This window comes from Cydia fagiglandana, chromosome 22 (genome assembly GCF_963556715.1).
Source record: "Cydia fagiglandana chromosome 22, ilCydFagi1.1, whole genome shotgun sequence".
In the NCBI taxonomy this organism is placed as follows: domain Eukaryota; kingdom Metazoa; phylum Arthropoda; class Insecta; order Lepidoptera; family Tortricidae; genus Cydia; species Cydia fagiglandana.
In genome coordinates this window covers 4045456-4060862 of record NC_085953.1, presented here as the reverse complement: position 1 = coordinate 4060862, position 15407 = coordinate 4045456, and the positions used below count along the sequence as shown (strand labels likewise).

Here is a 15407-nt window from a genome sequence, read left to right as displayed (position 1 = left end):
ATGCCTTTAAGATTTGAGGAGTTCCCTCGATTCCTTATGGATCCCATCATCAGAACTCGAGCTTGATTGAAATGTGGCTTAAAAACTAAACTTGCTTAACAAACATAACGAAGAGGACAAATCGCCAAACGTGAACTATGCGTCGTTGAAGAGTTCCGTTCTGATCATCATCAGCAGTTCCACTTCATCAAATGCGACAGTTTTTAATGAAAATGCTTGATTTTCTGATGAAAATACAAAAATCTCTATACGCATGCCTTTAAAATTTCAGGAGTTCCCTCGATTTCTCATGGATCCCATCATCAGAACTCAAGCTAGATAAAATTGTGGCTTAAAAACTTAACTTGCTTAACAAACATAACGAAGAGGACAAATCGCCAAAGGTGAACTATGCGTCGTTGAAGAGTTCCGTTCATTTGCTTTATAATAAGGTTGCATTTTGCAGATCTTTTACTCTCTCATACTTATAGTATTCAGAAAAAAAATGAAATATCTCACAAAAGTAAGTAAGTAGAATTAAACTTTGTATCAATGACATAAGTCATAAATTTCAACGTCAAAGTTTTAAGTAAGGATCTTTCTTACTAAAATTACTTCTTAATATGAATGACCAGTGTAAGCATCAGTTAGCTAGCCCTAAGCAACCAAAGATCAGGCTGCAGTTTAAAAACTAATAAAGTTAGAGTTAACCTGATAATTTTCCCGCCGTCTCCATACTCGTTTTAGTTGGATATTGACTGGTCAGCTGCCTGTAAGCTATAGTTTTCCCGAAAATCGCCAGGACAGAGGTGAAAATTTTTGTATGAAAACTTGCAACTTTAAATGCATTTTTTATCGAAACTATTGCATTCTAAAATGAAGTCAAAATCAGTCCATCGACTCAATTTTTTGCAAGCTTTCTAATGGTACCTCACACGATTCTTACAATTGAAAATAAAATTCAGCCTACCCCTCTTAACCCCTAAATTTCCCCCTAAAATCAGAAATAAGCAGTTTCGACTTATTCACAGTGTTAGTGATGGTACCTGCTATAACTATTCCAAATTTCAGGTACCTACATCAAACGGTCTTTGAGAAAATTTTTTATTACGCATTTAACCGATTTGCAAGACCGAAGTGATCCCATAAGAGCACCGTGAACAAAGTTTTGTACGGTGCTCTAAAAATGACACATAATAATAACCAAAAACTAGGTATAAGTATTTCATATTTAAAATGTATTCTTGGAAAGTTGTTAAATCATGGGTCTGATTTCATTGACTCTAAGTAGGTACATTAGATCATTCTGTTCAACATAAAATATATCTTAGCAAACGATGTGCTTTGTTGGCGAGCAGTTTTCATAATGATTGTGACTCAAAATGTTCGTATGTCATGCCGAATATTCGGCGCCTCGGCCGAGAGAGGGGCCGAATATTTGGTATTCGGCCAAAACTACTATTCGGGGCATCTCTACAATGAACCACCCAGAGGGTTGTTGGCAGTCATAGACTAGGAATCCTCTAGACCGAGTTTAGAGCAATTATTTCATGTCACCGATGATGCCAAAAATGCGGGGGTGCGCGGGACGAGGTGAGCGAAATCTCGTGCCGTGATTGGTCCGTTCAAAGACACGGACGTCACACAAAGACACTTTCGACTCGAACATGAAGTAAAATTACCGTATGCGTGGCAGATGGGGTAGCGCGACTATGCTCAGTCTGCAGGATGGTTTGTCTGTGTTGGCAGTGAATGTGTTATATCTTCGTTACGGTCCTCATCATCTTTCTCGCGTTGTCTCTGGCTTTTTTATCACGGCTCATGGGAGCGTGGGGTCCGCGTTGGTGTAGGCACTAAAAGGGACTGCCATCTAATCCAACAGAGGGGAAACTACTTAGGCTTTATTGGAAATAGTCCGTTTTCCTCAAAAACCCCTCACGTAATAAACGCCCTCTTACCCGAAACAATTTTGTTTCTCTGTTTTTTTTTTTTTTAATACCTATAAAACTTTGTAGTAGCCAATTGTATACCTTGTTGTCGCGCAATAAAGTTTATTTTTACTTGTAGTACCATCAATTGATCTTGACGATGTCGAGCTCCGGTGTAAGGATTGTGCAGCACGCATTGGCGGGTGAGTGTCGTTATAGATTACATATGTAGTGAACAAAGAGAATTTGAAATAGAGAGCTACTGTCATAGTAAATTATGTAGCTACAGTACATTTACTGCTATCTTTCGACAGAAGATTTTTGCCACGGCTCATGGGAGCCTGGGGCCCGCTTGACAACTAAACCCAAGAATTGACGTAGGCACCAGTTTTTACGAAAGCGATTGCCTTCTGACCTTCCAACCCAGAGGGAAAACTAGGCCTTATTGGGCTTAGTCCGATTACCTCACGATGTTTTCCTTCAACAATATCAAATGATATTTCGTACATAAGTTCCGAAAAGCTCATTGGTACGAGCCGAGGTTTGAACCTGCGACCTCCGGATTGAATTCATTTGCTTTGTTTATTTTCCTTTAAAGTACACCAATGGCTGCTGTATCTTTTTAATATTTATTTACCGTACACACTACGCTTACAGGTACTCGTTCTGGTGCGTGCAGTGCGCGTGCGGCGCGCTGTGTGACGCATGCGCGGGGCGCGCGCCGCACGATACGCACTATGTTTTACGCGCGCCCGAGGGCGCCACGCAGGTATTACGCCACCTATAGTCTGCATCTTTAGGTATTTAAAAAAGAGTAAACAAAATCTACCCTCAAATTCCTTCTTAAGCCACTTGAGGGTAGATGAAACCATTACACGATCAAATAATGTAGGTTAAAGTCAGGTCGCTCAGTGACAGATCCAGGCGGTTTTGTATTTGGTTGGTTAACCAATAAATGTTAAAACTACCCGAAAATGTACAAATTGTTTGATTACATACAAAGATACAGAGTATAGTGTAAGATCTAGGATTTTAGTTTGGTAGGGGCTTGAACCCAATGAAAGTTTAAAATCAGGTGGTAAATATATTCCCTCTGCCTTACAAAGGGTGTAACCGGTTAACCCCGGTATAGTGGCGTGCAAATGGCGCTTAGCCTTTCTCCCCTCACAGAAAAAAAAATCTATCTCAGATAATTACGCTTACACGCGACATACCTATATGGCCTTGAGAAGTGAAAAGTCTCTTTATGCAGCCACAATACATAAAGACGAACTTTACGTACATGAGGTGATTTTTTGTTACAGAACCAAACGCAGACAGTGCTGGCAGTTATACGACAACAGTTGCTGAAGGGAAACTTACTAACACTGTACGAGATTGATGAAGATGGGTAAGTCTTTAGGGTTCCATAAGTACCCGAAGGTTAAAAACAGGGCCATATTATTAAGACTCCTTTGTCCGTCAGTCTGTCTGTCACCAGGCTGTATCTCATGAACCGTGATAGCTAGACAGTTGGAATTTTCACATATGATGTATTTCTGTTGCCGCTATAACAACAAATATTAATAACAGAATAAAATAAATATTTAAATGGGGCTCCCGTACAGCAAACGTGTTTTTTTTGCCGTTTTTTGCATAATGGTACGGAACCCTTCGTGCGCGAGTCCGACTCGCACTTGGCCGGTTTTTCTACATTTCATTTTGTCTCACTCCGTATAATATGTAAATTGAGTAAGGTAAATACTGGTAAGTGAGACATACGAGTATTTATTGCGACTTCCTGTAAGGAGTTAGTTCATAAGTATTAATTGAAATTGAAATTGAAATTATTTATTTCAGGCATAGAACCCATAGTGTTAGTACAAAATATATAATTTAACTACCTATATCTATGTTAGTGTACAATATGTAAAATAATAAATATCTAAAACTACTTAATACTATTTATTTTGATGATGCGTTGGGTTCGTGCAATTGATTCCAACGCCTCATCAGTGGGCAGTCTACTCTATCGACAAATGCGCTTAGGAGACTGTTGGTGCTGCCCTGCACTCTACGCAATAGGGATGCCGCTCTTTTACGCATAATAGCGTAAAAGTCATCCGTACGGGCATCGGCGAACATCCCCGACGCACTGCAGTACCGAGGCAGACCCATCAGCATCCTAAACGCATTATTATATTGCACGCGCAAGGCATTGTACGATCGCTGCGTGAAGCCGGTCCACAGGCTGCAAGCATAAAAGGACTGACAATAAGCTTTAAAAAGTGTAATCTTTACGTCACTGCTACACTTTGCAAACCTGCGCACCAGCATATTGCATCTAACCGTCAATGCCCTGCGCTCTCGTTCCAAATCAGGATCGTCATTAAGGTTCTCGGTGAGCCATTGGCCCAGGTATTTAAAGCGCTCCACTCTCCTCAGAGCGGCACCATTTAATTCAACCCTAGGAACTTCCTCCAGTTTCTTGTTGCCGGCCCTGAAGACGAGTAGTTCACTTTTTACAGTGTTATCCCAAGTAACACACAAGCAGGATAATAGAGTAAAATTATCATCTTATTCAAATTAAGATTGCATAAATTTTGTGTATATGCGGTGGAAATTACTAAATTCGGAATAAGAAAATATGTGGGCCTAGTGGGGCCTTTATACCAATAAATGCTGAATAAATTTTGCATAGTATCGGTTTTGCATATTAAAGCTGAATAATACTTATTTCTTACACAGTTACTTAGACATTATTCAGCTTAAAGCATTTGTGGTTACTAAAAGCTGCATAATAGCAGCATTAGCAGCAATTAGCTGTATATATTCTGTGTTGTATGATTTTAAGCAGACAATATTAAGAAAAATGTGATAGTGGCTACTAAATGCTGAAAAGAAGCGTCGGTGAAGACTTTCAACTGTATAAAAGCGGTTGCAGTTTCTGTTTTAACGCTAGTTTTTGAATAAAGGTGGACGCTATTACTAGAAGCTGTAATAAAATCCACATATTATTTGTTATTCAGTAGCTGCATATATGGGTTAGTTATGGCTTTTATTGACATAACGTCTGAATAATAAATACTAAAACAACACTTATACTTAAGTTATAGCGATTTTAGTACACATATACTATATTTTCTTGCTAAAAGCTGCAAAATGAACGCAATGAGAAGCGCTATTCAAACTACTGCTTAGTATCAACAAGTGCGCAGTGGAGAGGGTTCCGTAGCTTTATACACGGTCAACAGTGCTACTTGAGTCTGATTGCTTTGAACTTGAGCGTGTTTTTATTTTATTTTGAACGCATCAAGAATAAATACGCATATTCTTTAATCCAACCATTATTTAAAAAATCGAGGTTTAGTTTTCTTAACAATTCTCTTCGATTGGTTATTTTACACAAGATGCATAGTCCTTTTAATTAGAGATGCACCGGATATCCGGTTACTATCCGGCCTATCCGGCCACTATTTTACTATCCGGCCGGATACCGGATAGTGACCTTCTATTCGGCCGGATACCGGATAGTAACATTGCATGATTTCGGAGTAAATTGGATTTAAGAAACAGACACGGTCATAATCGTACTTGTTTATTATTTTAAAACAATTTAATCATTCCACTGACTTGCACGCGCACTCATTTCGAACCTAGAAATGAGTCCGCGCGAACGTTTACTAGGAAACAGGTCAAACCTGCAGAATGCGCACCTGAAAAACCGAAATGTAGGTATAGTTCCGCCGGCCGAATATCCGGCGGCCGGATACCGGATATTCGGCCAGTGTCCAGGCCGGATATCCGGAATCCGGCCAAACAACTATCCGTTGCATCTCTACTTTTAATGACGTAAAACAATTGCTAGTTACCATCGTAAACACTGTTAACTGACCATTTTCATACCTTACTGCAACGAGATAAAGTTTACCAATGGCCATTTAAGGTTGTTGTTAGTTGGCAAACAAGGTGTCAAATGCTAGTTATTCATATTGTTGCATTAAAAAGTTGTAGACTGGACTGGGTATGAGAAAAATAAAATAATTACCCTCATAGCGAAATCGATTCTCCTGTCGATTTTGAACAGACTGTTTTTAGTTTTTAAGTGGGTCTACTCATATCCATCCCACACTGTACTCGTACTCATACCTTTAAACAATACTGCCCATATCAAACTATACTTATTGTACTCATACCCGTGATACCCGCTACTAATATGAATGAATGAATTATATACCCTCACCTTCGCACCTATACCATATTCATATTCATACCATACTCGTAACCATACCACTCATACTATATACATCTTCGTACTCACGTCGTACATCTTTGCGTTACCTTTACCTACTACATATTTGTCGGAACTGATAACGGAAAAAATAACTGTGTAAACTGCCGTGCCCCCAGATTTATCATATAACTTATATATTATATCGCGTTTATAATATTAGTGGGAAGTAGGATTGAATATTGCCCGTGTTACGTACCTATAATGTTTTATCATCAAAGTAGTGAGGATCTATGTGGTTTTTACTATTTGTGTATAGAACCCTAATAGGCTTTAAGATTGAGAAAACAATTACTATTATACTGATGTTATTCAAAACTTGTTGTGTTAAGACCATTATTATCTAACATGTTGCTTAGTAACGCGAATAATGTGAATGCTTATTCAGAAATTAGCACAATAATAGCTGTGGCAGCAGCTTATATTCAGCACAGTCGGACGCCATTACGGTTGCTCACTTTCTAACCTCTACAATTATATAGGAATTGAAAATGAACTGAAAAACCCATTTTATTCATTTATAAAACTAGTTTTATCGTAGCATAACTTGTTAAAGTACATTTTCTATCACTAAAACATCTAAACACTGCAGAAAAATTACAAATTTAAATGTGGAGTAGTAAATTTTCTATATTTACTTTTGAAACGGTGCATTATTTACGCGGCGCTTTAAAATTTTAAATAAAATGCATATATATATTAACAGTAAAGTCGCATGCGCAATGAAATTGAAGTTATGTAAACATCAAATAAATATATGGGTGATGTCCTCCTTATTTTGTAAGTTTTCACTGCAGAAACTACACTTTGACACGAGTTCACAAATTAAAATGGAAGACAAATCATTGATTTAACACAAATATCTGAATATATTTTCTGTAAAAATGCACTTTGGAACCAAAAGCTTCATAACGTGTGAATAACTGATTCATTGTGTACAAAGCTGGATAACTTTGGTTTAAAAGCGGTATATAAGGTTTTGACAGCCTCTATACAAGTGTTATTCAGCGATTCAATGTGTGGGCATACACTTATATAGCTATTACATTACTGTTATTCAGAAATAAGCGGCGTGGGCACTGCCCACTTTGCGCCCAAACCTTCTGTATAACGTCTGTATAACGCTTATTCAGCTGTTATACAGCTACCTTATTCAGCATTAAGTACGGCATGCTCTATTATTCAAACAATATTCAGCTACGTTGTGTTACTTGGGATACCTGAGCCCATGTCTCTCCGCATATTGCTCACATATTTTTAAGAGCTTCCTGAGCGCTCTGATTGAGGGAGCCAGCAGCACCATATCATCGGCGTAACTTATGTTGTTGAGGCAAGTACCGCCAATGTAACAGCCAACCTTGGTGCCACTGAGTTCCTCAATCAGCCCATCCATGTATATATTAAATAGGGTCGGAGACGTTACCCCCCCCTGCCTCACTCCACAATCCAGCACGTATTCGTCTGAGTGTATGCCTGCCCACCGCACAGAGTTGATTTGATTGCTGTACCAGTATTCAAAGACCGCTAATAACTCTGCCGGGAGACTGGTCTCGGACGACACCTTGCTCCACAAGATGTTGTACGAGACCAGATCGAACGCTTTAGAAAGGTCCAGAAAACAGGCATACACTGGACTATCTTGCTTTCCATAGTACTGGATTGTACTTTTTAAACAAAAGATGGCAGACTCCGTCGATACTCCTGGCTGGAAACCGAACTGAGCATCCTTCGGCTTATAGTGTTTTCGAAGTTGCGCATCAAGAAGCCTGTCCAGCACCTTAGCAGTGATTGTCGCCAGCGAAATCGGCCTATAGTTGCCCAAGTCAGACACATCCCCCGTTTTGTTTTTTATTATAGGCACAACAGTAGTTTTCATTAGTGCACTCGGCAAGTACGAATGACTAACACACAAATTAAATAATAGTGCAAGCACTCGCGGAAGATGTGTCCCAGCATGCTGCAAGTGCTCGATACTTAGTCCATCGTGTCCCGGTGATTTCCCCGTCGTCATGGTTTTAATGACAGAAGAAACATCAGTTGCCAAGAAACGCACCGACACACCTGATGGACCCGCACCGAGCACCGGCACAGACCGACTTAGCGACGACTTCACCTGGAAATGATCTTTAAATAAGTTGGCTATATCGGTGGGCTCACACTTACCTGCAATGCTCACGGGTAGGCTTGGTTTCGGATTAAGTTTACCCGTTTTTTTCCAAAACTTGCTAAAGTTTTTTGCTGAGTGATGGGTCGAGATAATATCCATTCTAATCTTTTGTTGATTATCCTGACACCATTTCAGCTTAACTTTGAATTCTTTACGTGACTGAGTCATTTGTTCATAAATGTGCCCACTAGTAGGCTTGTTAAATGCTATCCACTGTTGAAAGTATAACCTAGCCCGACCGTGAGCATCCTTAACATATTAAATTTGTTCCATCCCGTGACGTGATTATAACGCCGTTTGGTATTTAACTGTTTAGTCAGAGTAGCTGCCTCACTTAGCGTAGAAATTATATTATTATACAAATTATCAATATATTGCCTATGATCTAAATTCAAACATATATTATCACAACAATTAGTAAGCATGTCAGGAAAATCCACATTTTTTAATTTATTATTACATAACTCGGAGTATTTAATTATTTGTTCGGGTGTTCGATCTCCCCAAATAACCTTATTATCATAAACATTTATATTACAATTTCTTTTTGGTACAATGGAATTTAAATTATATATTATTTCTAACGGATAGTGATCAGACCAGAAAACATCATGATGCACCTTTACATCCATAACACCCTGCCATGCAGACTCCGTTACTAGGCAATGGTCAAGCCACCGCCGGCAATTACTATGTGCATCGCTTGTAAAGGTGTATGTGTCAGAGTTAGCACCAAAAAATTCTAAATCTACGCATCGGAGACTTTGCTCGGCGCAAAAGTTCAGGAGCTCAGTGGCGAATAGTCCTCCTGGATGAGCATTGTAATCACCTAAGACTATAGCTGACTCGATGTCGTGATTATTTATTATGGCACTTATCTCACTCAAACATTCTGTGAACTCCGTTAAGTTTTCTACTGAGTTCGTTGGCATATAAACTGAAAAAATCAATAAACCGCGCTCGCCTAAGACAATTTTTATCGCTGTTAGCCGTACACTTACACACGCTATCACTGTAACTATGGGGAAAACTTGTTTACGCCAAAGCAATGCTACCCCTCCATAAGGCCTTCCCCGCAGCACCTCCATCGAAGTATCCACCGCAGACTTGCCAGTGTAGCCAAAGTCATCGCTTAATGCAACCTTGCTGTTTTTGTAGCTATAAATTACGTATTTATCGAATAAAACTTTAGTCTTTAACCCTTTACCAGGCTGACATTTCAAAAATGACAATGGAATGTCAGTCTTACTCGTCTAAAATAGAACACATGTTTGAAAGTGTCGTATGTGGGAAATATATATCCCTAGTATGGTAAAGGGTTAATCAGCATTCACTTGTTTAATTGCTCCTCCAACTTGCCGCACCACATGGATCCTGGCAGAGTTGCCATGTGATGGTGGTTTATAGTTACAAAAACAGCAAGGTTGCATTATTACTTACTTATGAACTAACTCCTTACATTCCTACGTTTGGTACATGTGGCAAATGTACTCGCAATAAACACTAATCAATGTGTAAACAGTCCCCAACGCCAACGTTTATTATTCGTACTGATCTTATATTTGAATAAAATAATGAAACTCAAATTTTAACCAGTTCCCGCTATCTAAATCATTTGAAATTTGGCTTACTTTCTTGATTCTAATGACGAAGCAATAAAGTTCTTACATCAGACTGTTCTGATGATGGATTCAAAGGTAGCCAAAGGAACTCCGATGGACAGTTATGTGTTCTTTACATTTTTGTATTAACCTGCTTTGCTCCTTGAGATCATTTACTGACGCATGTTTGATATGCCTTATGGCTCCTCTACACGATGGGCCAGCGCCGGCCACTCCAAGGGACGCAGTCATGCGGCAGAATGAGATAACAATATCACTTGCTCCCTTTAACGCATAAATGCGTCCCTTGGAGTGGCCAGCGCTGGCCCATCGTGTAGAGGAGCCTATACTTAGAGCTCTTTCCCACTGACGTCCAGTTTTTGCGGGTACGGTTTTCTGCAGGATCCCGTTTTAGTAGTATCTCTTCTTCTAAGTCGGTCCCTCACTGCTGAGGATCGTGACTCCGCTTACTAATTTTTCCTATGGCAGCTCTCCACTTCTCCCTGTCGGTTGCTTTGTGGAAAGCGTTGCTTAGTGTGATGTCCATCTGGGCGGATATTTGGTCACACCATCTCGTTGGACTTGGTCCTCTAGGCCGTCTGCCGTCCACCTTTCCCATCACCACAAGTCTCTCCAAGTTGTCAGGGTCTCTGCGAGCTATGTGACCGAAGTATCTCAGTACTCGTTTTAGTAGTATACGAGCTAATATAGTAAGGTTCACACGAGCATTCTGTTTGAGGGATACTGCACGCATACTTCAGAAAACTGGATTTTGCAGAATACCGTAGCCGCAAAAACCTGTACGTCAGTGGGAAAGAGGTCTTACGGTGTTACTACATTACGTCTATCTTGATATATAACAATTATTCATTTGTTTCTGTCGGTAAATGATATAGAAAAAACTCCGTCGGATGTGAGAGGTTATTTCTTATTGACTGAAAATATTATAAATGTGTTAATGCAGCGTAAAAAAGGAAGTAAAAGAAGAGACAGAGGAGCCCGCCGCGACGACCGACCCGCTCGCTGTGGGGCCCCACTTCGAACCGCTCACAGTGGAGCCCTACCCCGACCCGCTGACAGTGGAGCCCTACTCCGAACCGCTCACAGTGGAGCCCTACCCCGACCCGCTGACAGTGGAGCACTACTCCGAACCGCAAATAGAGGAGCCCCATCCTGATATTCCTGATCCGCTCACAATGGAGACCGACCCGGTCACGGTGGAGCCTCATCCCGACCCGCTAACCGGGGAGCCCTACCCCGAGCCGCTCACAATGGAGCCTTACCGTGACCCGCTCACCGTGAACCCTGCCAAGGCCACAGTAACTGAGGTACATGGCGCAAAATTCAACATTTGTAAGGAAGATCGACTCTTCTCCCTTTATTTTTAAATTTCCCGCCTCTTTTAATGATAAATTCGGCTTGCTGGCATATGTTTAACCCCTCTATTCCCATCAATTCAAAATTAATTTTTTTACATAATAAAATCAAGTGCTTAATACAGTATGTACTTGAATTATTCCTTAGTAGAGAGAGATAACGGGGTTGAATTTCTGATAATGACAGCCAGTGTGTGTTGCGAAATAAAAAGCCAAACAAAGTAGGCTGCCTTTTAAAAATGAATGTCACTTGATATATTTGTTTAATTTACAGTGTGTTGACGATGATACCAACGGTGGCCACCACCCTAACAAGCGTCCTCGACTCATGGACGACACCAGAATGGGCGACATACCAAACTCCTCAGTCAGTGAAAAAGATGGCGATGTCTCACAACAAATCCTCTCACATGTCCCACATATACGAAGAGGATCGCAAATAGTCCAGACACTCGCTCCTAGCGATCTTAGATCACAAGATGTCATACAGACCACTGCTTGCAACATCAAAGGGTCACAAGATGCTATAGCAAATATTAGCAATCTCAGAACACAACAATCCGTTTTAATTGTCCCATCTAATGTTTTAAGAAGATCGCAAACGGTTCAACCACTTGCTACTGGCGATCTCGGGTCACAAGATGTCATACAAGCCACTACTTGCAACGTCAAAGGGTCACTAAATGCTTTAGCAACTAATAGCAATCTCAGAACACAACAATCCCTTTTAAATGTTCCATCTAATGTTTTAACCCTTTGACCGCCGTTGTCCGGTATAGAAGACAACGATAAAACGATACGCTGGCGCCGTCGTCTTGTATACAAGACATAAATTCAACCACTGAGTTAATGTGAAAATAATAACAATTGCAATTTCATTTACACTCGTGTTCATATTTAAGGTCTTTGTTTTTTCATTTATTTGCTTTTTAAGCCGCTATATAAATCCATTCTTTTATAATAAGGCATTTAAAAAAATTGTTCCATTTTTCAACATTTTTCATGTTCCTCGTCGCCGTTGTCTTGTATAAAAGACAGCTAGGGATGGGAATGTTAACTCGATATGGGAATTTTTAAAGTAAATATAAAGTCAGAAATATGTTTTTATCTAAGTATTTGAACACTTGTTAATCGCCAATTTTTTTCAACGAATAGTAGGTAACTACTTACTAGAATACGTAGAACGAGAGTCAGATAGGCATAACTATATTTAAAGTTCAGGCAGCTTCTTTAGCTCTATAGAGTAGAGTCAGACAAGTAAATTTGCCCTTGTAGATTGTGGACTATTTAATTGCAGAAGAGATAAATAAAAATAATAATTGATGTTATTTTAGTGGGAAGGGATACACCGCAGCGACCGCTTCGCACAAGAGTGGTACAGGGACATACCTGTTTATCAGACTTTAGTTTTTTGTTATAACATTGAAGTTAATGTGTAATTTTTTTATAACAAGTCGTTGAACGTTTTTTTGATAAGAGTTTACCTATAGATTAACGTAAACCAAACTGAAATTATAATGATAGATTCTAATTCCGTAATAATATCTTCACTCATTAAAAATTCAACCCACGTGTAATTTTCACTAAAACAGTTCCGGTATATTGACTTTATCGACACATGATGCGCAGCTTTAACGTTACGCCAATAAAGTTTACGTACCGACAAGCGCTTACGCCGTTGACCTAGAGACTATTATTACTTGATCCGCGCGGAAACAGTCCTTGTCGGTCTGCACTGCCGGCAGTCCATGCGCGCCGTTGTCTTGTATAAAAGACTTCTCGTACAGCCTAGTGCGGCGATATCACGTCTTGAATCGACATTATTTAGTGGTTGTTTTTTATGTTAAATCCCTATATTTTAAACATTTTCGGGTGTAAAACATATGTTTAATTTTGGCTATTTGGAATGAAATTAAACCTGGATAAGAACAAAGCTAAATTAAAAAGATTTTTTACCATAAATTGTAAATATCGATATCACTATTTGCAATCCCTAAACTTTTTATTAGTTGTTTACTTAAAATTTGCTCTGGCGTGTGAGTGAGCGTCTTTGCGGACTAGGTCCGGCGGCCAAAAGGTTAAGAAGATCGCAAACGGTTCAACCACTTGCTACTGGAAATCTCAGGTCACAAGATATCATACAGGCCACTACTTGCAACATCAAAGGGTCACTAGATGCTTTAGCAACTAATAGCAATCTCGGAACACAACAATCCTTTTTAAAGGTCCCATTTAATGTTTTAAGGGGACCGCAAAAGGTTCAGGCACTCGCTACTGGCGATCTCAGGTCACAACATATCATACAGGCCACTACTTGCAACATCAAAGGGTCACAAGATGCTCTAGCAACTAATAGCAATCTCAGAACACAACAATCCCATGTCCCATCTAATGTTTTAAGAGGATTGCAAACGGTTCAACCACTTGCTACTGGCAATCCCAGGTCACAAGAAATTATACAGGCCACTACTTGCAACATCAAAGGGTCACAAGATGCTCTAGCAACTAATAGCAATCTCAGAACACTACAATCCATTTTAATTGTCCCATCTAATGTTTTAAGAAGATCGCAACCGGTTCAACCACTTGCTACTGGCGATCTCAGATCACAAGATGTCATACAAGCCACTACTTGCAACATCAAAGGGTCACAAGATGCTCTAGCAACTAATAGCAATCTCAGAACACAACAATCCCATGTCCCGTCTAATGTTTTAAGAGGATCGCAAACGGTTCAACCACTTGCTACTGGCAATCCCAGGTCACAAGATATCATACAGGCCACTACTTGCAACATCAAAGGGTCACTAGATGCTTTAGCAACTAATAGCCATCTCAAAACACAACAATACCTTTTAAAGGTACCTAATGCTTTAAGGGGACCGCAAAAGGTTCAGGCACTCGCTACTGGCGATCTCATATCACAAGACATACAGTCTAGCAAACTCAGAGAATCACAAATTCTCCTAAGGCTCAGAAAGGTCCAAAACATTCCTGATGCTGTAAAACACAATTATCCCAAAGGACCAAAACTACAACCAGTACCTCAAAATACTCTCAAAGTAACCTCAGAACCGAATCGCACCGAAACAGCAATCTTTAATTTAGACGATGTGGTAGAAGAGGGACTCGTAGAGTTTTTGGAAGAAGAAATATTGGACGATAGCGAAGCAGATCAATTAGACAATGAGAATCGGGATGGACATAGACTAGAGGACGATTCTGTTAGAGATGTAGAAAGAGAAGTAAATACAGTTTTAGGTGAAGAAAGAAGAAATGTAGGAGATCGAACAGATAAAGCTAATTGGGACAAAGATGGCGAAAACTCTGTTAAAAACAGAGAAAGGAAATCAAAAGGGAACATACAGATCACTTCTAGCATACTCAGAGAATCACAAGATGTTCTAACGGCCACTACTAGCAATCTCAGAGGATTACAAGATGATATATTGTCTAATAACGATCTCAAAAAAACACAAACCTTCATAAAGAACAAACCTGGTGATTTAAAAAGAGTAAACACTAAATTAATGATTAATCCTAGTTATATAAAACAATTACGAACTGTTTGTGTACAGAATGTTCCTAGCCATTTAAGAATACAAACTGTTCACAAGGTCATTAGTGATCTGAGAGAATCACAAGATGTCACTCAGGGCACTCCTAGCGATCTTAAGGGATCGCAAGATATATTACTTCCTAGCCATCTCAAAATATCTCAAACTCATTGTCACTTGCAGCGATCCAAAAGTATTGCAAATTCTTCTAACCCTAGCGATCGCACAGGATCACAAGTTTGTCCTAAGGTGATACCTAGTCATCTTACAAAATCACAACATCCCCGTAACCTGTTACGAACTCAACATAAGTCCCTACCCAGTGATCCCGGAGGGTTAAAAACTCATCAAAAATCCAGACCTAGCATACTCAGAAAGGTCATTAGTGATATGAGAGAATCACAAGATGTCACCCAGGACACTCCTAGCGATCTTAAAGGATCACAAAAAGGATCGCAAGATAGATTACAGATTTCTAGCCATTTTAAAAGATCTCAAAGTCACTTACAGCGATCCAAAAGAATTGCAA

At 39.7% G+C, this 15407-nt stretch overlaps 1 protein-coding gene across 1 annotated transcript; it reads left to right on the top strand.

Annotated features, from left to right (window-relative positions):
* The first annotated feature begins 1691 nt into the window (after positions 1 to 1691).
* Positions 1692 to 13440, top strand: LOC134675657 (uncharacterized). The gene is made up of 6 exons (XM_063533987.1): positions 1692 to 1710; positions 2047 to 2110; positions 2565 to 2676; positions 3212 to 3297; positions 10910 to 11273; positions 11596 to 13440. The coding sequence occupies exons 1-6, from the start codon at positions 1692 to 1694 to the stop codon at positions 12079 to 12081; spliced, it is 1131 nt and encodes a 376-aa protein (XP_063390057.1). The 3' UTR covers positions 12082 to 13440.
* The last annotated feature ends 1967 nt before the right edge of the window (positions 13441 to 15407 follow it).

Coding starts and splice junctions, on each gene's coding strand:
- LOC134675657 (XM_063533987.1), top strand. Junction 2,111..2,564: donor TGTGCAGCACGCATTGGCGG/GTGAGTGTCGTT, acceptor CTACGCTTACAG/GTACTCGTTCTGGTGCGTGC. Junction 11,274..11,595: donor CCAAGGCCACAGTAACTGAG/GTACATGGCGCA, acceptor TTTAATTTACAG/TGTGTTGACGATGATACCAA.